Here is a 21,923-nt window from a genome sequence, read left to right as displayed (position 1 = left end):
GTAAAGAGCAGACACACAGGCAGAGAGCAGTACCTCCTGAGCGGTGGTCTTGGTGACTCTCAGAACCTCGATCAGAGACTGGTCCTCCACCAGGGAGCCCTGTGTGCTGGTCAGCCTGAACAACAGACTGTCCTCCAGCTCCTGCATCTTCCTCTTGTTGGACGTCACCTCCTCTAACAGCTTAACTCGCTCTGCCTCCAGCTCCTGTTTGGACCGACAGAGTGAACAAGGTGTGTAAGGTTCAAGACTTGGGTAAGTATCACTGCACAGACATTATGACTATAAGAAGTGAATTATAAGAATTGTACCAGTCCACTGGTACCTTCATTGGACACAAACAATCTAAACATGGTGTGATTGAGACATCGGACTCACACACTGATCTTGGAGGCAAATTTAGACGCACAATATGTAATTTTTCTGCCACTAGAGGTCTAGTGGCAGAAAACATTCTACTAGTTCTTCTAGATTCTGTTCTGATCCGGAGACGTTTACCGACGGGAGGAGAGCTCAGAGTTACTTTTGAACTTGTGGGATTAAAAAGTGGATTTATCTTCACTCCTGTTTATCAACCTGACTGTAGCAGTGATCCGGAGGTGACCTCCATTGTCGGGTGGTTCTGTTCTGTACTGTTGACTGCTGACTGGAGCTGGAGGGGAAATGGACTTTACTTCATGAAGGTAACGTTACAGAGAGGAGACAGAGAACCAGAACCAGAACCAGAGTCTCTGCTGAGTGCTGACTTCACTCAGAGCTTCACCTCAACTCTCTGATGTGTTAAAGTTTTCTTCTGGTTGTGTTTGGTCTCGTTCTCAGACTTCCTTCCTCTCTGACTCTCTCCTGAAGTTACAGCCACAGACGACCAGATGAAACATCTTGGATGATGTCAGCACACAAGTCAACAACATATAGAACAAAGGTCATACTAGCAACTAACGGGCTAACTACTTAGCTGTCTACCACTTACTTTAGCTACCAAGCTAAACTAACTAACTGAATAGTTAACTAGCTAACTGGTGTAGCGACCTGTTTCTCCAGCAGTATGACTCGTCCCAGCAGCTGGTCCTCCAGACCTCGCTGGGTGACGGTGAAGTCGACCACCGCTGTCCTGGCGCTGACCTCGGGGCTGTACGCCGGGTTGGCCAGCTTAGTGGTGATGTAGAGCGTGAAACCCTTCATCACGTCCACCTCTTTATCTCCGACCTTCACCTGCAGGAGGAGGAAGAATCCCATCAACAACCTCATGATATGGTTTGTTTTTCTTGTATATAAAATATAAATGAATGTATCTACAGCTGGAAGTCACTGATGTCCTACTTTATAAGTTGATCCAGACTTGATGTAGTTTTTGTCCAGTATGTTGTCCAGGACCGGGTCCAGCTCCTCCCCTACATCCTCCAGCAGCAGGGGGCGCCCCAGAGACAGACCGTCCTCCAGGTGGGAACGAAAGTATTTATGGTTCAGAGACGTCACCTGGACACAGAAGAAGACAACCAACACTCAGGAGAGAGCTCAACTCCATCTTTACCTTGTTTATTCTTCTCACCAGCAGGGGGCGCATGTCTGCCGTGTCCTCACCTGTAGTTGCTGGTCTCTCTCCCGGTTCTGGATCCAGGTCTTGCCCTGGCCCTGAGGGTCTATCAGCAGCGGGTAGCGGGACGCCTTGGTCACCACGATGCCGTTCTGGATGGACAGGTCGTCACTGGGTAAACCCTGCAGGTTCCACTCGCTCACCGTGGCGTTGTCCACCAGCAGACCAATCACATTCAAGTCCTGCAGGACACCACAGACCGTTTCACTTCCTCACAACCGTTCTGATATCTGCTCTCTGAATTCTGCTGTGAGCAGAACTTCGATGACACTTGGGTTCAATAAAACATCACAATATAAACAGTCAGTTTGGATCTGACACAAATATATCGCTTTAACTTTCCATAAATTCAAACAAATGTTGTCCACAATAAATCCATCAGCGTCTTCTCGTCACTCAAGAAGAACGACAAATAAAACCATGTGAAGCGTCGGTGAGGTGAAGTCTTACAGAACTGAAGGGGATGAGTTTCTCCTCCATCTCTTTCTTCCACTGCTCCAGCAGCAGGCTGCGGTACTCCTGGTTAAACGGACCGGCGTAGGACAGGAAGCCCGCGGACAGGAGGACGTCCCCGACCAGGTGTTTGATCTGAGTCTGGAAACCGGCGCTGCTGTCGGTCCAACGCACCTGAAACACAACAAGACCGGCAGAGACAGGCAGGGATGATGGAGGGATGGATGATACGTTAGGTGGATGATGGATGGATGGATGAGGGATGGATGAGGGATGGATGATGGATGGGTGACAGCTGACCTTCTCTCCTCCCAGCCCGTCGATCAGGGCCGTAGCGTTGGCCATCTTGCGGCGGCAGGCCTGTGCGTCGTCCTCCAGGTCCTGCTTCTCCTTCATGGCGGCGTCGTAAAGCGCCTGAAGTTCAAGTACAAGACTTATTGATTCATAAATATATTATTCAAACATATTAACAGGCTACAACTATTATAAAGAGATAAAGAAGCCTCAGTCTTCATGTGTCACCTGTACAGCATCCAGCTCCTTTTGTTTAGCGTCCAGCTGTTCCTGAGCTTTAGCCAGTTCAGTCTGAGCGACCACCAGACGAACCTCCTGCAGGGCCAGGTTAGCCTGCACACACACACACACACACACACACACACACACACACACACACACACATGAAGCCCTGGTTGTCCTGCGTGGAGCCTCAGGAAACCCCGGACGGTCGTATTCGTACCTTCAGAGGCAGAACCTCCTTGTTGATGGAGAAGAAGTCGACCATGGCCTGAGTCCAGGAGCAGAGACCCGCCACGTTGCCACAGATCCTCTTGGCCGACTCCAGGTTGTAGTCGTCCATGTCCAGGTAGGGAGCGAGCAGCTCCACCACCTCCTCTGTGATGGAGTCCTGCAGCACAGACACACAGTCGACACTACGATCACCTGAATTATCATTGATGACCCATAACTGATGAACCAATAAAGAAAGGTTGTCACAGCTCCACACTGAATGTGAGTCAGCGCTGATCTGACACACTGAGCTTGTTTTTGGCGGTGAGGTAGAAGAGTTAGCAGTCAGATCAGCTTTGGACCAGTGTCAGCACCCAGAGGCTTCATTCATTACAAGTCTGTTATCAATCCCAGAACCAGGAGAACCAGGAGATCCAGGAGAACCAGGAGAACCAGGTGGAGATTGAGACATTGTGGCTCAGCAGGTCAAAATCCAGACAGACGAGTTAAAGACAGAGATATTTCTAATGTCAGAATTAATATTGAAACAAAACAAAACCAAACTATTATAGTGACACACACACACGCACACACGCACACATACACACACACACACGCACACACACATAGTTGAAAGTTTTTCCAGCTCTAAACATTCAGACGACCACAGCTTCAGTAATCCACAGCTTAGCAGGCATGTAACACACACACACACACACACACACACACACACACACACAAATAGTCCTATAAAGGCAGGTGATGGCTGTAGTGTGAAAAGATGAGAAGGGAGTTTCCCTGTGTGTGTGTGTGTGTGTGTGTGTGTGTGTGTGTGTGTGTGTCCAGTTTGACTTGTTGACCTCGACTGTGACCATATTTTATCCAGTCATCACTTCTTCAGAAGACTCGATAAAGTTTGTTAAACCTGCAATAACTGATTTTTGAGAACCAGTTCACCCAAAAACATGAAAGTCAGCCATCATCTCCTCCTGATGATATAAAGTCAGGCTCAGCCATCATCTCCTCCTGATGATATAAAGTCAGGCTCAGCCATCATCTCCTCCTGATGATATAAAGTCAGGCTCAGTCATCATCTCCTCCTGATGATATAAAGTCAGGCTCAGCCATCATCTCCTCCTGATGATATAAAGTCAGGCTCAGTCATCATCTCCTCCTGATGATATAAAGTCAGGCTCAGTCATCATCTCCTCCTGATGATATAAAGTCAGGCTCAGCCATCATCTCCTCCTGATGATGTAAAGTCAGGCTCAGCCATCATGTCCTCCTGATGATATAAAGTCAGGCTCAGCCATCATCTCCTCCTGATGATATAAAGTCAGGCTCAGCCATCATCTCCTCCTGATGATATAAAGTCAGGCTCAGCCATCATGTCCTCCTCTGTACAGCTCGTCTGCTGTGATCACAGAGATCACAACCTGATGTTTAACCCTTTATTAAGATGAAGTCTTCACTGGAGCTGCTTTGAAATCAATTTGCTTGATGTAGTTATCTGATGTTTTTTCACACGGCTGCTGTGAGATGTTGCCCTTGCAGGTATAATAGGTGTGTGTGTGTGTGTGTGTGTGTGTGTGTGTGTGTGTGTGTGTGTGTGTGTGTGTGTGTTTGTGTGTGTGTGTGAGACCTTGCTGAAGTTGAGCAGCATGCTGAGGAAGGCCGAGTTCTGCATCAGCTTCAAGGCCTCGGCCCACGAGGGTCGAAGACAAGGTCGTTCGGGGTCGGCTGTCACCGTGTCGATCTGAGGAAAAACACGACGATAAATAAACAACAGACGACACGATGTTGTTCTGAGAACGTCTGAAACCTGGAGGGAACAGAGACCTTCCTCTGGAACAGCAGCAGGACGGCGTCCATGATCCTCATGATGAGATGAGGAGGCTTCTGCAGCTTCCTCACTGTGGCGATGTCTGCTGGTTTAATGGTCTGCACACACACACACACACACACACACACACACACACACACACACACACACACAGATTGTTTCTCCCAATCTCCCATTTACCCTGAACACATCTCCACTGACTGCAACTCAAACGCCCCCTGCTGGTAAAAGATGAGTTCAGCAGATTCCCTTTGAGTCAAAGTCAGTTGAAGCAGTGATGACACGTGCATGTGTGTGTTTGTGTGTGTGTGTGTGTGTGTGTGTGTGTGTCTGTGTCTGTGTGTGTGTGACCTGTAACGCCGCCTCAGCAGCCTCCATTGCAGGTTTCGCAGCCTCCAGTTTGGACTCAGCGGCTGTTTTATCGGCTTCAATCTCGTCGACGATGAGCTGAGCTTTATCCTTCACCTTCTGCACCTGCTGCTTCACCTGAACGACCACAGGACGGATTACAACCGGCACTTTTTGGCCACTAGGGGGAGAAACACTAATATATTGTTTTACCAGCTTACACAGTGATTCATCTGAAATGTTAGCAACCAGCTGCTCACCTGAGTCTCCAGAGTCGTGTTTGTGTCACCTGATGAATATTTTCTCTCTTTAAACTTTAAATAAAGTTTGTTGCCTGAATCTGTGTTAAACTTCTTCCTTCTACATCAGTTTGCCTCCAAGACTTTAAGCTTGTTTTAAAAAGTCTTGATGACTGTCTGAGTCAGACACATTACAGAGCTGATGATGGAAGCAGCTACAGAGTGAGACCTCTTTCCCTTCAGTCTGTCTTTTAAACTCAGCGCTGACTGAACCATGTTGAAGCTGTGATCGTGTCGTGTCCACATTAAAGACAAATCCAGATGTCAGTGTGTGTTTGTGTGTTGCTGTCGAGTGTTAAAGGGTCACGTGTTGTTTTGAGTCGGACCTTTTCAGCAGCCTGAGCTTTCGCCGTCACCTCCTTCAAGACTTCATCGGCCTTCTGGGAGGCGACAGCGAGCTCCTGCTCCTTCAGCACCAGCTCCTCAGAGAGCTGCGACACCGACTGCTCCGCCTCCATCAGCTTACACAGACCTGCAGGAAACAAAGCGCTCGCTCAGGACGGCTCCTCCTCCTGCAGTGGATTGTGGGAAACCTCTTCTCACCTGATGAACTCACCTGTCTTCATGCGCTCGGCCAGCGTGCCCACGTGCGAGATCTTCTCGGTGTAGATGATCTTGTAGCTGTCGATGAAGGACAGGTAGGATTTGGGCGTCACAAACGTTTGACGGCGGAAACGCTCGAAGTACTCGGCGCATTTCTCCGCCACCAGGTCCTGCAGGGACAGACGGAGGTCATGTGATCAGCCTGCTGAACCTGCTGATGATACACACCTGATCACACCGTGAGCACTACCTGAAAGGTTCCCATGGTAACCACCACGCTCTGCTTCACGTCCTCTGAGCAGCGGAGGTCCTGGTACTGAGACAGGAAGTGATGCGATACGGCCACCAGGGCGTCCCGAGGCCAGCGCTGGAACCAGTCCACAGTGCAGCCCGATATCAGACCTGGGAACTGTTCAGGTCAGAGGTCAGAGTTCAGCTCGACCACAGGGGCCGTCACTCGTGTGTGTCGGGGTTTTGGTTTTAAATGGAAATGAGTATCAGAGGGACTTCATGGTGCGTTCAGGTGCACGTCTTCAACTCTGAAATCTACATCGCTTTGTACGGCACAGAATCTGTGCACCAACAGGGATGTCATGTTGCGTTCAAGTGCAACTCATAAAAATGTAACACCAGTATCAGAGTAGAGCTCATGTCACAGGCGGGACAGACTCACCTTTAGTGCACGAGTACGAAACTTTTCCCCGACAGGCGAGAAGCAGAGGACGACGTGGAGGTTGCTCCGCACTCGGGACAGGAAGAAGTCGTAGAGGTTTTCAGAGGTGGGAGGTCGGCGGGGGTGCTGCCGCTTCATGACAGGAATCAGATCCTGAGTGATGTCGTCCAGCTCGTCACGAGCAAACAGGTTGGAAACTTCGCCACTCGCCAGGACGTTGTTCATGTATTCTGCAGAGGAGAGAAGCACGTTCATGGTCTCCAGAGGACGATGCTGACGACCTCCTGACTTTAACTCTTCCTCCATCATCAGGACAAAACATATCGAAGTCTAACAGTCAGGTTTACTGATCACACTGCTGCTGCCTCTATGTTTCAATGACTGCATCAACTTTTCTCCAGTTTAGCTTCACCACTGCCTCTGAGACTTACAGAATTATTAAGAGTGTGTTTCTGTTCAGTGTTGTTGAAATAATCTTCCTACAGATATAAATTCATGTACCCAGGAAGGCTTCGTCTTTAATGTCGTTGTCGGTGAAGAGGAACGTGACTCCTTTTCCCTGCTGACCAGCGATACGATACAGAGCCTTCAGATCCTCCAGCAGGTTACTGCAGCTGTACGACCTGCACACACACACACACACACACACACACACACACACACACACACACACACACACACACACACGGACGGACAATTTGAATTTCTTCTTCTGATGATTGAGTTGATAAATGAACACAAACACGAGAGAACAAAAACAAATAAGTCAATGAATTGTTGTGCTTTGTGTTCCAGACCTGGTCAGCGTGATCTGGAAGGTTTGGTATCCAGCGATGAACGAAGCCAACCTCGTCAGACTCTGCTTCCCCGACCCGCCGACACCGACCAGCAGGGCGTTCCCCTGTGGCGTCCGCAGGATCCGAGAGATCCGCATCAGGTGAGTCATCGCGTCCTGCCATTGGACCAAACAGAGAAGGTCGTTCACCAGTAGAAATGCAGAGAAGGCAGACAGAGAAATATTATGAAACCAGCAGCTTAATGTTTTTAACTTCATTTAAGCGTGAATGTGAATTTCGCTGCTCCTCTGGTTCGTTTAAAGTCTTTGACCACAGCTCCGGTGACGAGTGACTGCTGACTCCTCCCCTGAATAAAAGCTTAATTAATGTAAACTTGTTTTAAATGTTGCAGGGAGAATAAAAGGGTAAGCAAAAGTTGGATTTCCAACATGGCCGCCTGACGATGGTGATCAGTTATTACCTTGAAGAAGACCAGGTCCATGGCTCCGCCCCTCGCCGCCTCGTTGTACTGCTGCTGGAAAACAGACAGCCGCTCCGCCAGAGCGTCCAGCGACGGGATTGGCTCATACACCTGTCATTCACATCAATTTTTATAATGTTTACAGTAGTGACACATCAATAATTAAAGGTAATACTGACATTATAGCCTGAATGTTGCTGTACGACTGTGAGGAAGACAACAAACAAACAAACAAACAAACAAACAAACAAACAAACGACAGATAATTGATTGTATCATCTGTGAGTCGACGACCTTCGGAGCTTCCAGCTCGCTGTCTTCAGGTTCGTCTCCCGTCGCCTCCGGAGCTTCACGCAGGAAGTCCACGAAGCAGCTGTCCCACTGAGCATGCTCAGTCAGAGCTTTCCCATGATCCTCCACTGTGATCTGAGGACAGCGAGGGTGGGATGAAAGATCAGAAAAAATAAATGTTGCAAAAGAATCTTTAAAGGATGAAATAAAGTAAATGTGAGCACACACACCCTCTCCATGATGCCGTTGAAGGTTTGTCTGTCGCTGCTGTCGATGAACCGGTCGGCGATCACACGACAACACTCGTGATGGAAGAGAGCAGAGAGCAGCTCAGAGCTCTGACACACCTCCGACTTCACTGTCAGGATCCCCTGAGATACGACAAAACGACAGTGATTCAACAATAAACAACAAAAGATAGAAAATCAGTTACAGAGTTCAGTTTCTCAAATCTGTCTGAGTGAACCCTCTTCACAAACAAATCAATAAAGGATCTTTGGCAATGTAATCAGTTTCGTTGAGTTCAGTTTTTCCTCCACAGGTGAACCCTCCTCCCAGACAAATCAATAAAGGATCTTTGATGAAGAAAATAAACCAACATGTCAGCTGACTGTTGTCATCACACAGACTAACGCTAGCTGCAAGATAACGCTAAGCTAGCTGCAGGCTAATGCTAAGCTGCTAACGCTCAATTTTCATTTTCAGAATCAAAACTGTGAAACCTCTACGATTAACTGACTTTATGTCTGAACTCAAAATGTTTATATTTGGTTTTATTTCCTCAGCGATCATCAGAAACACAGTAAAGATGTAATTATGTTATTATTGTGTTAAAATGTTAAAGATGTTGTACTGAAGATATAAGAAATAGTCAATTACAAATAAAACTCCTGCATTAAAAACTGTACTGAGGAAGACGAACATCATCAGGATGATTTTCATGTTTTCAGATCAGAATGACATTAATAACATCCTGAGATATCAGATCAACACGTTCGACTCAAACACTTTAAAATATCATCCAGTTGATCACATTTTATATTCAGGAGACAGAAGTTGAGTCTTACAGCAAAAAAATGTCAAACAGTTTTAAACTAAAGAGTAAAAGGAAGTTTTCCTCCGAATGATGTGGAGACAAGAAAGAGAAGCTGTAGTTTAAAAAGGTAAAGAAGGAAAGAAAACAAGTTGTACCTTCAGATTTAACAAGTGAAACTGAAAAACTAACTGATGTTGTGTTTTCTACCTGCCAGATTCTGCTCAGGTCCCTCAGGTTGAAGATGTAGTGAAACTTTGCAGGAGACGGTAACATCTGAGGAAACAGAGTTCATCAGACTAAGAACCAAAGTTATTACTGATGTGAGCCTGTGACAGCGAGAAGACAAAGAGTGAACAGAGGTGAAGGATACTTTACCTTCGCCTTCACGGCCTGCCACGCCCGTCTGGTGGTGGGCACGAGGGCGGCGGCGAGGTCGCACACGGCGGCGGGGAAGCCTCTCTCGGGGCAGAAGTATCCCTGAGACACGGTGCCGAAGATCTTATCGATGGAGGAGTTGGAGGGCAGAGTGCAGTTAAAGATGGAGAACTGTCTCTTCAGACGCTGAGGGATGTCGTTCCGACCGCCGCCCGGGTGGATCATGGCTGCCACCAGCTGTTAAAGGTTAGTACACCATTCATTCATTTGGACAGCGGTCAGAGTTTCAGAGTGAAGGGAAGATGTTGAAGACAACATCCAGCTCTGATACACATCAGACAGAGAGCTGTGACTCCAGTCTGAAGTCAGTAAAATGTGGTCTGACAGCAGAGAGGATCTTTGAACAGAGACAGACGCTAACATGTGACCCAGTTCCACAGTTGAGGTGATGTGATGACACTTTGATAAAGACCATGTGAGGCAGTGAAAGCTGTAGAAACAGCTACTGACTCGATCTTTGAGTGAAGACTACTGTACTTTACTTCTGTTCAGGGTTAATAATGAATCTTATGAATGGTTATGAGGTTTATGGCTGAAGGAAGAAACGAAACAGATCCCTGATGACATCACAGATGGCTGGTTGTTACCTGGACGTCCACCACAGTGATGAACTCTCCTGGACGATCCAGACTGTAGAAACCTCCCTGCTCCATCAGCTGACGCACAATCTCATTGGTTATCTGAGGGAGAAGAAGATATCAACAATCAACAAACAATCTTTGCGTTTAACGTTAAAGGATTTTTTTGTAAACGAGAAACTAAACGACCAATCAGAGAGAGCCTGGAGCCCACCTGGTCTCCCCATTCGTTGATAATGGGCATGTTGATGTCGTCGATGAAGACGCTCATGCTGCGGCCGGCCGGCGGCCCGTAGGTGGCGCCCATTCGTTTATCGATGTAGCTCTCGATGGTCCTCTGGAACATGCTCGGCAGCGTGGCCGACGAGAAGTTCACCGTCTTACTGAGGTGGCGCTCCGGGTCGAGCTTACTGGTGTAGCCCTGCGGGGGGAGCCGGAGAGGAGCATGTAGCATTAGCGTTAGCTAGCTGACGATGGAGAGAATTTTCTCTCTTTCAACCTGTCCGTCTCACTTTAACCATGACGGTCTTGGCGGTTCCCTGCTCTCCGATCAGCAGCACAGCCTTCCTCTGCTTCATGATGGTCTGCATCAGGAAGTCCGTCCTCACGTTGTCCACGTTAGGGACCAGGATGGACGAGTAGTCTGGGATGTGGTCTTTGGGGTAGACGTACTCCGGGACCTGCATCGTGATATAACAACTACAGACGCTACAGATCATGTGGACCTGGTGTGTGAGTGTGTTGATGCTTTACCCAAATTTCTGCTGAAAGAATTCAGTCTGAAAACATTCAAAACATTAACATACATGATCAACAGAACGTCAGAAAATAACAGTTTGATATCATGAAGTCTGTTCACTGTGTTGCACAGATATCTACTGAGGTTAGCATGCTAACCAGCTAGCCCCAGCCCGGGTTCAACGCCTCCACACGGTAAAGAGACAGCTCAGTGTCCACAGACCTTGTTGGACCAGTGCTCCCACTGTCCCTGCTCGTTCACCGTGAACTCAAAGATGGTCTGCTCGTCATCAGTGTGCGGCAGGTCCAGAGACGAGCTGTGGCGCTTCAGACACAAACACGACAAACAGGACCTGTTAGAGGACACGTCACACACACCACACCTCACAGGTGCACAGGTATATTAAAGGGTAACTCAGGAGTACAACTTCATATGTGAACACAGAAGTATCGAGTCTTTTGTGGCTCCAGAGGAAGCTGCAGGTAATCTGATGAACGGCCTCCAGTGATGTCACTCAGTACACACTGAGCCCGAACACACACACACCTTTATGAAAGCCTCCATCTTGGCCCTGTCCTCCAGCTCCAGCACCGCTCCGAGGGACCACATCACCGCGAACACAAACAGCCGACCCACGTCACCATGGCAACCCTGTTTCTCCTCAGCTGCTGGGAGCAAACCCTGAACACACACACACACACACACACACACACACACACACACACACACACACACACATGAAGAACCGGAACGATACACGTAAACATGCTTCATCAGAATTAAACGCACCGTCCCTGGTTTCTGTCAAAGCTGCAGGATTTGACTCGGTCATCAGACTTTTTGTCAAAAAAATGTCACGTTTTTTTCTTCTGGAGGCCAAAACCACATTTCCCTGAACTACATGTCAACGTTTATGACTTCAACTCTGAACAGGAAGCCAGAGCAACAACAGCTGTACCGTACCTGCAGCAGGTCGATGGTCTGTCTGATGTACATACACTCCAGCACCTGCATCTTAGGAGACACAGCAGTGGAGACAAAGTCCAACAAGTCCTGAAGGAAGAATCAGAAAAACACATGCGAAGATTCATAAAACAGCTCAGTGATGATTTACTGCACGACACTCACATCAACAGATATGAAAACGTCTCGTCTTTTAAAGAAACGGCTGCCTGGATGGACAGAACATCGATCTGTCTGCTGAGCGTCCTCGTGGTCACCTGGTAGCAGCTGTTGAAGCAGAGCTTCAGGGCGTCGGCCTGCTGCTCGGGGAGCCTCTGTAACCAGGCCTGCAGGATCGGGCTCCAGCCGAGCACCGACGAGCTCATGAACACCATCCCGTTCCTGGACACCGTGGCCGGGGAGGCGTTGTCGATGTTGTGGGGCTCAAAGACAATCTGCAGGACAGAATGGACACAGCTTCACTTCAGACCTTCAGATGAGTCAGTTTAGTTTTTCACTTCTGACTCAGGTAATATCAACCTGCTCACTGACAGACAGGTGGATGTTGTGATGTCACCTTGCAGCAGGGAGCCATCGGGATTCGGTCTCCGTTCGCCAGCGTCAGAGTTTTGTTGTCGTCCAGAACTGAGTTCAGGTTCTCGATCCAGATTGCGTCCACCGGGCCGTCCAGAACAATCCAGATGTATTCCCCCTGACACACACACACACACACACACACAGACACACAGAGTTATAAAGGCCTAAGCCATGTTCTTTAGTCTGCTCAGTCTGATCCTTGAATGATTAACTCGTCTTCTTTGGTTTAAACTTCTCTACATCCATTCACTCGTTCTCATCTGTGCTGAGACGTCCGTCTACCTTCTTGCCCTTCAGAGTTTTCCTCCACAGAGTAGAGAAGACGCCGTCCGTCCAGTCGTTGGTGGTGACGTCCAGCGTGCCGAACATCTGCGAGGCCGTGATGGCTTTGGGGTTCATCCTCATCTCGCGGTGCGGAGAGCCGCACTCCGACATGGCCTTCATCAGCGTGTGGATGCAGGTCGTCTTCCCGGCACCGCTGGGACCCAACGTCATCATACCTGCATCAGAACATCACACATGCATTGAAGTTTAAAGTTAAAAACTTCAGGAGATATTCCACTTCATTCAGTGGCACCATTCTGCACCAGAACTTGAACTCAATGGAGAACACTTGGACACAGCTTTTACTTTTTCATGTAGGAGATAAAACAGAACGGATTTATTTTATAGGTCCTTTATTTTTATATTTGCTGAGGTAAATAAAAAAAATGGAAATTCAAATAATTAAATTGTTGCTGTGGGTTAGTGATAGATTTTCATAGCTTCATGACTTTTCCTATGGCGCCACCTTCAGGACCAACATGACATTTCAATAGAAACATCATCAGGAGCTGTTTGCTCTGGTTCATGTTCTGTCTGTAATCGTCTGTACCATGTCGGACTCTCTGCGTCTCGTACAGCTGAACCAGTTTGAGGATCCAGGGGGGATGAGGGATCAGACCGGCCTGCTGAGCCTGACTGAAGATGGACGCCTCCAGGTCCGGATACCCGGCTTTATCCAGAACTGCAGAGGATCAGAATAAAACTACACTTTGTGACTGCAGTAATATAAAAACACAAAATGACAGACTGAGAATAAAACAATCACTTCAGGGTGAAACTCTGAAGGCTCTCTTATGTCTCGCACTCATTTTCAAACAGCTCAAACCATTAAAAGTATAAACTCACAGTTAGTATCAACAGAAAGATGCTGTGGACGACATGAGATGATGAGTGTGTTTGTTTCAGTGTGTGAGAGAGAAACGTACCAATGCCAGGAAACAGATCATTGATCAGACTCATGAACAGAGGCTCGTCCTCATCCACCTGCAGACACAGAGAAAACGTGTCGCAGTATAATTAACCTGATCTTAATAATCTCAGTATAATATATAAATTCAGTTGATGAAATAAGTTAGAAAACTTCAAACACTTCAGACTGAATCTCTGTGTTGTTGCCGTAACAACAGTCAACATAATTATTTAGTATTAATCAGTAACGATGGGTTTGTCATGGAGAGCTCCCCCCTGTGGCTACGACAAACACAAACACAAACACACCAGTTTGGAGAGGTTCATGTCTCTCAGGACTCTCATCACCACGGTCTTCTCTGGTTCTGACGGGTTGGATCTCTTCACGGCTCCCAGCGTCCTCAGAACCGACAAAATGTTCCTCAGGCCAAAATCATAATGGACCTGATGAAGATCACAAAGACGAGCAGAGACGTGACGATGTGACGATACAGTAACGACTGAGATTCTGTTTGTGTGTGCAGACGAGTCGAGGTCGTCTTCGGACCTGTTTGGAGAGCTGCTCCTCACACAGTTTGTACAGGGTGTAGAACTTCCTGCTGAGGACCTGGTTGTCGCGGAAACCTGCACTGGCCAGTTTGACCCTCATGATGATGGCTCGGTCCGGGACCATCATGGCGACAGTGCGAAACTGAATCTTCAGGTTCTCGGGCAGCTCCTGGCGACCCGCGTAACCAGGGTTCTAGAGAAGGAAGGAGAAGTTAAGACGGATCGAGTCTGGAACTTTGTGGGTGGATCAGTTCTCCAACTCTGGTTCTGCAGTAGTTCAGTTCCAGAACTCTTGAACTGGTTATGAGACGGATCAGTTATTAAAATCTCTGACTGATTCTGAAGTCGTTCTACAACAGCAGATTTGTAGTTAAGCTTCTAGAACATTTGACTGAGTTCAGCGGATCTTTGGTCAGAACTTTGGACTCTCATTAGTTCCCTGGTGTTTCATTTCTAGAACCTGCTGGTGAAGCTGCTGCGTTCTTTCAACTCTTACTTTGGACCACATCACCATGACGTTTACTCCAGAGTAGAAAGCCGTTGATTTGTGTTTCTGTTGTCACTGAAGAACCTTTTTAGCCGGACGTACAACTCTGTACTTTGGTCAGTTCTGGTTTTGGCTCCAGAAACACGTCCTGTTTGGTTCTGCAGGGTGCTTCATTAGGTCAGAACTCAGTTACCATGGTGAGGAAGATGCCGAACTCAGGGTCCATGTCGACCACGTCTCCGTCTGTGAAGATGAACTGCTTCTTCTTGTTCTTCTTACACTGCAGGACGATGTAGATCTGCTGGGCGGCGACGGACAGAACCGGCAGCTCGATGCGGTTAAACTCATCAAAGCAGCCCCAGGCTCCGGACTGAGCCAGACCTGCAGAGACACACGACAGCACTGTGCTAAACAGTGTCCACCATGGACCAACTTGACCTGGACGGGGATTCAGATTTTGTGCTGCACTTTGGTTTGCACACAAATCTTCAGGACAAAGTTGACTGATGTGCATTGATGACGTTCATTAGACCAGATCAGAAGTTACTAAACACATGAGCAGTAATCTCACACACCTTTGTAGATGCGTCCCAGTCCTCTGTAGTCCATCTGGTCCGAACAGTTGAACACCACCACATATTTCCCCAGACAGCGACCCATGTCTTTAGTCGTCTCTGTCTTACCTGGAAACACACACTGAACTAGAGCAACATGAAACAAACTCAATATAAGAATAATCAGTTGTGTCTTGTGGTACCTGTCCCTGCCGGACCGGCCGGAGCTCCGCCCATACTCATCCCCAGAGCCTGGGACAGAGTTATGTAACACCTGGACAGATGTTCAGTGTCAACATGTTTGGTTCTGACTGAGATGAAGGCATCGTGTTGATCATATTAGCCAGCAGGTGTGTGTACCTGTCTGTCAGCGGGGTGATGACCAGTCGGTCTGTGCAGCCCAGGTACTCGTTGCAGTAGCTGAACTCCACATCTGTGATCTGGATGACACATCTGTCCGTTTCCTCCAGGAAGTAAAACCTCGACTGCTTCTGCCACTCGAAGTCTGACGCAGATCGCACGTTCATACGCACCTGATGAGACAATAAGACGTGATAACTGATAAAACTGGTCGATATCAAACCTCGTTGTTTGTCTGTCCCTCCGTCCACCCACCAGCTCGTCGAAGATGTCTCTCTGGTGGACGTGGATGGTGATGAGCGTCTCGTACTTGGTCCTCTCGTTTCTGCTCAGCTCCCTGGTCGTCATGTCGATCAGCTCGTTCAGGAGGTCTAGGAACTTCTGGTTGGTCGTCTGCATGACCTGTCGGCCAATCAGAGAGGTGTCAGTGCATGAAAGACTTGTTTCCACTCTGCTATGATTTTCAAAGTAAAAGCACCTTCTTGTCAGACTTGCTGAGGACGAGCGCGTCTTCTGCGTCTCTGGTCCAGATCATCTGGATCCCCAGGAGGCCGACCTGAGCTGGAAACGCAGACTGGAACTCCAGCAGCTTCAGACCGGAGTCGCTGATGGCCAGGTAGGCCTGACGGATGATCGCATGCAGGGTCTGTCTCACACCTGCCAGCAGCTGTCCTAACCACATCTCCACGTTCCCCTGGACCACACGAGTTTTACAGTTACTAATTAAATGTGTAGCAGTAAAAAGCTAATGCTAGGCTACAAACAGACGACATCACGGTCACATGACCCAAACGTCACCACCACTAAGAGTCTTACTGCACAATTACTATCCAGGTTTTCTATAAACTGATCAATGTACGAGTTGTAAAGTCACAACACAAAACATTTGAGTTTATTTATTGATTTAGTGGATAATTGAGACAGTAGAAGTGGTGACAGTCTGACTGGATCGACTGTCAGCTTCATGTTTCCAATCTAAACACTGATGAGTTCATTATTGTTTCTACTTTAAGTTTAGGATCACAGGCGAGATGATCCCTGTAGTGAGCGGACAGTCACCATCAGGACAGTGAGAGGAGTCCATGTGTACCTGTGCCAGGACCGCTTGACTCAGATCCACAGTTTCTCCCTCCTGAGACTGAAAACTGACCATCTGATCGTAGACTTTCTCATTGAAGACGACTCGGTTCACATTGTCAAACAGACTGAGAAGATGAGCCTGAGAGACACAGAGACACGGAGACACAGAGACAGAGACACACAGACACAAAGACACACAGACACACAGACACAGAGACACGGAGACACGGAGACACAGAGACACAAAGACACAGAGACACAGAGACACAGAGACACAGAGACACACAGACACAGAGACACACAGACAGAGACACAGAGACACAAAGACACAGACACAGAGACACACAGACACACAGACACACAGACACAGAGACACAGAGACACAGAGACACACAGACACACAGACACACAGACACAGAGACACACAGACAGAGACACAGAGACACAAAGACACAGACACAGAGACACACAGACACACAGACACAAAGACACAAAGACACAGAGACACACAGACGAAGAGACACACAGACACACAGACACAGAGACACAAAGACACAGAGACAATTTGGATTTAAACAATAAACAAAGAAACAACAACAACAATCCAGGAAAGAAAGTAAAAGAAAATAACTTAATAATAAACTCAGTAAACTGACACAGTTGATGTAGTTGTAACAATTATGTGTTGAACAATTAAACTGAAAGTTGTAAACTAATGATTATTTTTATCGTTGATTATTTCCTCGATTAATAGATCAGTTGTTTGGTTACCTGTGTTACACCTGTGTGTCACCTGTGTGTCACCTGTGTGTTACCTGTGTGTTACCTATGTTACACCTGTGTTACCTGTGTTACACCTGTGTGCCACCTGTGTGTTACCTGTGTGTCACCTGTGTTACACCTGTGTGTTACCTGTGTTACACCTGTGTGTCACCTGTGTGTTACCTGTGTGTTACCTATGTTACACCTGTGTTACCTGTGTTACACCTGTGTGTCAGCTGTGTGTTACCTGTGTGTCACCTGTGTTACACCTGTGTGTCACCTGTGTGTTACCTGTGTGTCACCTGTGTGTTACCTATGTTACACCTGTGTGTTACCTGTGTGTTACCTGTGTGTCACCTGTGTGTTACCTATGTTACACCTGTGTGTTACCTATGTTACACCTGTGTGTTACCTATGTTACACCTGTGTGTTACCTGTGTTACACCTGTGTCACCTGTGTGTTACCTGTGTGTCACCTGTGTGTTACCTATGTTACACCTATGTGTTACCTGTGTTACACCTGTGTGTCACCTGTGTGTCACCTGCGTGTCACCTGTGTGTTACCTGTGTGTTACCTGTGTGTTACCTATGTTACACCTGTGTGTTACCTGTGTGTCACCTGTGTGTCACCTGTGTGTTACCTGTGTGTCACCTGTGTGTTACCTATGTTACACCTGTGTGTTACCTGTGTTACACCTGTGTGTCACCTGTGTGTTACCTGTATCGTGTGCGAGTCCGATGCCTGGCCCAGAATCTCCAGCAGGGCGGGATCGGACACGAAGAAGAATCGAGGAAACACCAGGCGCTTCTTCTCCAGGTAACCAGACAGAGACTTCTGACAGAGCTCCAGCTGCTCCAGGAGGTGAGGGAGCAACTGGAGGAGGAGGAGGAGGAATGTTTAACAACCATGGCAGAGAACTGTGAGCTCTGTGTTGCTCAGAGGCACGTGGGCAGCACCTGGCTCAGCGTCTCATCTCCCACGCAGCACTGCACCACGTTGGGAAGCTCGTGTGCTCGCTGCATGATCCTCTGCCACGACTTGTCGATGTTCTGGAAACGTTTGGCCTCCTGGACGAGTTAAAGACAAACGTTGAGTCGCGTCTGAGAGAAGACGTGACATCAAACATGTGACGTGATGATCAGGTGACCTGAGGCAGCTGCTTGGCGATGTCTCCGCCCACGAACACCGCCTCCAGGTAGATCCACAGGTTCTGAACCGACAGCCACTTCTCGATGATCTCGGACGTGTTGGAGAGTTTCTGGACCCACAGCTGGATGGACGGCTTGAAAGGAGCGTTGTACCTGCAGGAGGAAGGAAACTCTTTCTGTTTTCTTTCAAGTTTATTTATTTATTTTAACTGTTTGCTCTCTTTCTGTTTCCTTCCTTCCTCTCCTCAGGCCTCGTCTGTCCACCTGTTGCACTTTCGTGAACTGAACTCACGCTGGTATTTACACACTTTCATTTCTCTGTTACCATTTTTATTTCTACTACTACAGATCTCTCTCTCTCTCTCTCTCTCTCTTCCCTCGTCTCCCCACCTGTTGCTCAGCAGTGACGTCAGCACCATCAGACTGTCCTCCATCATGGAGATCTTCTCGGCCGTGTCGGCTCCTTTCAGCAGCAGTTCCCCTCTGGTCCTGAAGGAGGCGAAGCTGAGCGTCTGGCCGCTCCACTCGGCCACCACGTCCTTCAGTTTGGCCTCGATGTCGCGCTCCTTCACCGCGCTGATACAAACGTCCTGAAACACACAGGAAACAGTCACAGTCAGCAGAGACGTCCTGTTTTATAATCTTTAATCCTGATGTCTTGAGATAAGTCAGAAAATATTGGGGTTATTAAAACTTTTTTAGCAACTGAACAATAAAAATAAACCTCCGACCTTTCAGGAACATCATAAACTTTTATATAGTTTATAGTTTTTAAGGTTATCAACTCTTTCCAGATCACCTAATTTCTGACTTCTTGCAGTTATTGTAATCTGAACAAACAACTACACTTGACTTTTAAGAGTTATTTCACATTTTCTGGATCTTTCTTGACTTTTTATTGTAATTTCTCCCTCTCATGTCTCTAAAAAAGTATTCAAGACATTTACAGATTATTTCTGACTTATTCCATTATTATATACTTATTATTTGAACTTTTTCAGGATTAGACTAGATTTACCACCCTGCAGCCGTCTGCCTCCGTGCGTCAGTCCAGTCGCTGTTCCTGAGTTATTGCATTGAATAAGTCTTGTTGCAGGACAGTCGACGTCACAGTGAAGTTATAAAATGTCATTGTTTCATCATTTTATCCTGGTCGACATTTGTGTAACATTTTGTTGTAATTATCGTTTGAGAATGAGCTCAATCACAGGACAAATGCCTTTATTAACAGACTGTCAGCTGTAATTTAGTTCTATCTTTAAATCAACATCTGAGAAAGAGATGAAGTTAAAAGACTGTCTTTACTTGACTGCTTGTATGTAAACACTGTCAGTACCTCGATGTCCTCTTTGGATCGGAGCAGCGGAGCCTCCATGATGTTTCTGAGGGAGAAACTGTCTGATTCCACCTGGAAGCTGTGACCGGTCAGCTCACTGAGACGAGTCCAGTGTCGAGGCAGCATGGCCTGAAGGAAGCAGGAGTGACGATTAACGTCTTTGAGAGGACGTAAAAACTGTAATGTGGATCTGATGACACTAAAAACTCCTCGCTCCTCAGGCTGACAGACAGACGGGTGGCCTGACCTTGTTGGCCATCATGTAGAGCAGAGGGCAGCTCTCACTGAAGTCATCGATGGTTTTCTTCAGATCTCTGAAGGCCTGCCACTCCTTCAACGCCTTGGGAAGCTTTCGGATCCTGAGAACACAAAAGAAGACGCAGTGAGAGACGCAGTGCTGCCACTGGTGACGAGCCTTGTGTTTTAACTGCATAACGACAGAAATGTGAACCTGTTCTGGAAGTCCTGCAGCTCCGTGTTGATCTTCTCGATGTTGAGGTCGGCCCACAGGATGTCGTAGTATCCGGCCACGTTGTCGATGACGGCGTTGTACAAAGTGTAGAGTTTGGACAGCAGAGACAGCTCCCTCTTGATCCTCTGCAGCTCCGGATACTCTGCAGGGAGGAGAGGGACGGTTAGGACGGAGGGAGGGGAGGAGGAGAAAAGTCCATCAGTCAGTCGTACCGTTAACAGGAAGTCCAAACAGCTCCTCTCCTCCAGAGTAGGTGGTGTATTTCCTCCACAGCTGATCGAACTCGGCCTGAAAACTCTGCAGCCGCTCGCTGGCTTCATCAGGAGCCACGCCCTCCACGCCCGGACCCCTGCAGACACACCAGTTACACTTCTGATTCACGTGTTACGCACCATCACACCTGTCCGTCTCTGATGGGGGAGCACCTGTGGTCGTAGTCGGCGTAGAAGCTCTGAACGACGCTCTGGAAGCTCTGCACTGCAGACAGCAGGTCGGTCTTCATGCTGGGCTGGATCTTCACCAGAGTGTTCTGGTTCTGGACCACCTGAAACCACAACACACACTCTCACCTGTAGCTATTTATTCTTTATTTAGATCACCATCAGCTTTGTGGTTAATGAAGTTAATTTCACCAGGGCGTTGAGGTTCTTCCAGGCGTACGTCAGCCCGTCCACTCGCTCGGCGTTCCCGTCGTTGAAGAGAAGTTCGTGTTTGTTGAGCAGAGCGAAGGATTCCTCCACCGGACCGATGGTGGCGTCGATACGAACCTCCTCCTCCCGAACCTCAAACAGTAACACAGTGAGGAGGTGGATGAGTGGAAGACAGAAGTACAACGTCAAGTTTGAAGTATAACTAAAAATAAATCATCAACAGCCAATCAGACGCAGGCTGACCTCTTTGAGCGCTGCCATGGCTCCTCGGACGTCTTCCAGGTCTGTGATTGGACGCTGCAGGCGCTTCGTCAGCCCGTCCACGAATGAGAAGATGTCGTCCATGTCGGCGGACGCCCGGCGGTTGAGTGCGGCGCCGAACGCACGTTTCCACAGATGACACTCCTGAGTGAGCGCCAGCTTCAGCTGCTCGGTTTCGAAGACGATCGAACCCACTGAACAAAACGCCGGGAGCTCCGAGATCTGCACCTCCAGCTTCTGCAGAGACAGCAAGGCATCATGGGTAAAGAGAGAGACTACACTTGATGTTTCTGCTGTGAACTGATCAGATTCTGCTCTGATCCGGAGCCGTTTACCGACGGGAGGAGAGCTCAGAGTTACTTTTTGAACTTGTGGGATTAAAAAGTGGATTTATCTTCACTCCTGTTTATCAGCCTGACTGCAGCAGTGATCCGGAGGTGACCTCCATTGTCGGGTGGTTCTGTTCTGTAATGTTGACTGCTGACTGGAGCTGGAGGGGAAATGGACTTTACTTCATGAACGTAACGTTACAGAGAGGAGACAGAGAACCAGAACCAGAACCAGAGTCTCTGCTGAGTGCTGACTTCACTCAGAGCTTCACCTCAACCCTCTGATGTGTTAAAGTTTTCTTCTCGTTGTGTTTGGTCTCGTTCTCAGACTTCCTTCCTCTCTGACTCTC

At 47.9% G+C, this 21,923-nt stretch overlaps 1 protein-coding gene across 1 annotated transcript in view; it reads right to left on the bottom strand.

The window, feature by feature from the left end:
- The window catches only part of dnah5l (dynein, axonemal, heavy chain 5 like), a 38,078-nt gene that overhangs the window by 5,519 nt on the left and 10,636 nt on the right, over positions 1-21,923 (bottom strand). Inside the window, exons 30-82 of the mRNA XM_073488114.1 lie at positions 21,227-21,481; positions 20,966-21,115; positions 20,759-20,877; positions 20,546-20,682; positions 20,313-20,475; positions 20,109-20,220; positions 19,862-19,990; positions 18,916-19,115; positions 18,525-18,678; positions 18,334-18,444; positions 18,095-18,250; positions 16,625-16,753; positions 16,013-16,228; positions 15,790-15,936; positions 15,535-15,707; positions 15,378-15,448; positions 15,196-15,303; positions 14,814-15,001; positions 14,132-14,326; positions 13,894-14,028; positions 13,602-13,659; positions 13,226-13,357; positions 12,634-12,851; positions 12,332-12,466; positions 12,033-12,209; positions 11,776-11,865; positions 11,359-11,493; positions 11,035-11,136; positions 10,586-10,753; positions 10,288-10,494; positions 10,083-10,175; positions 9,436-9,672; positions 9,268-9,333; positions 8,255-8,395; positions 8,028-8,159; positions 7,734-7,844; positions 7,274-7,428; positions 6,978-7,099; positions 6,477-6,706; positions 6,054-6,212; positions 5,817-5,973; positions 5,587-5,732; positions 4,965-5,099; positions 4,610-4,711; positions 4,413-4,526; positions 2,781-2,948; positions 2,567-2,671; positions 2,345-2,458; positions 2,042-2,218; positions 1,579-1,773; positions 1,318-1,473; positions 1,027-1,209; positions 34-204 (exon numbers count right to left, since the gene is read on the bottom strand). Coding sequence (XP_073344215.1) covers positions 34-204; positions 1,027-1,209; positions 1,318-1,473; positions 1,579-1,773; positions 2,042-2,218; positions 2,345-2,458; positions 2,567-2,671; positions 2,781-2,948; positions 4,413-4,526; positions 4,610-4,711; positions 4,965-5,099; positions 5,587-5,732; positions 5,817-5,973; positions 6,054-6,212; positions 6,477-6,706; positions 6,978-7,099; positions 7,274-7,428; positions 7,734-7,844; positions 8,028-8,159; positions 8,255-8,395; positions 9,268-9,333; positions 9,436-9,672; positions 10,083-10,175; positions 10,288-10,494; positions 10,586-10,753; positions 11,035-11,136; positions 11,359-11,493; positions 11,776-11,865; positions 12,033-12,209; positions 12,332-12,466; positions 12,634-12,851; positions 13,226-13,357; positions 13,602-13,659; positions 13,894-14,028; positions 14,132-14,326; positions 14,814-15,001; positions 15,196-15,303; positions 15,378-15,448; positions 15,535-15,707; positions 15,790-15,936; positions 16,013-16,228; positions 16,625-16,753; positions 18,095-18,250; positions 18,334-18,444; positions 18,525-18,678; positions 18,916-19,115; positions 19,862-19,990; positions 20,109-20,220; positions 20,313-20,475; positions 20,546-20,682; positions 20,759-20,877; positions 20,966-21,115; positions 21,227-21,481 — 7,839 coding nt within the window. The remainder of the gene's footprint in view (positions 1-33; positions 205-1,026; positions 1,210-1,317; positions 1,474-1,578; positions 1,774-2,041; positions 2,219-2,344; positions 2,459-2,566; positions 2,672-2,780; positions 2,949-4,412; positions 4,527-4,609; positions 4,712-4,964; positions 5,100-5,586; positions 5,733-5,816; positions 5,974-6,053; positions 6,213-6,476; positions 6,707-6,977; positions 7,100-7,273; positions 7,429-7,733; positions 7,845-8,027; positions 8,160-8,254; positions 8,396-9,267; positions 9,334-9,435; positions 9,673-10,082; positions 10,176-10,287; positions 10,495-10,585; positions 10,754-11,034; positions 11,137-11,358; positions 11,494-11,775; positions 11,866-12,032; positions 12,210-12,331; positions 12,467-12,633; positions 12,852-13,225; positions 13,358-13,601; positions 13,660-13,893; positions 14,029-14,131; positions 14,327-14,813; positions 15,002-15,195; positions 15,304-15,377; positions 15,449-15,534; positions 15,708-15,789; positions 15,937-16,012; positions 16,229-16,624; positions 16,754-18,094; positions 18,251-18,333; positions 18,445-18,524; positions 18,679-18,915; positions 19,116-19,861; positions 19,991-20,108; positions 20,221-20,312; positions 20,476-20,545; positions 20,683-20,758; positions 20,878-20,965; positions 21,116-21,226; positions 21,482-21,923) is intronic.

The sequence above is a fragment of the Pagrus major genome, chromosome 19 (assembly GCF_040436345.1).
Source record: "Pagrus major chromosome 19, Pma_NU_1.0".
Lineage (NCBI taxonomy): Eukaryota > Metazoa > Chordata > Actinopteri > Spariformes > Sparidae > Pagrus > Pagrus major.
This window is presented reverse-complemented; position numbering and strand designations above follow the sequence as displayed.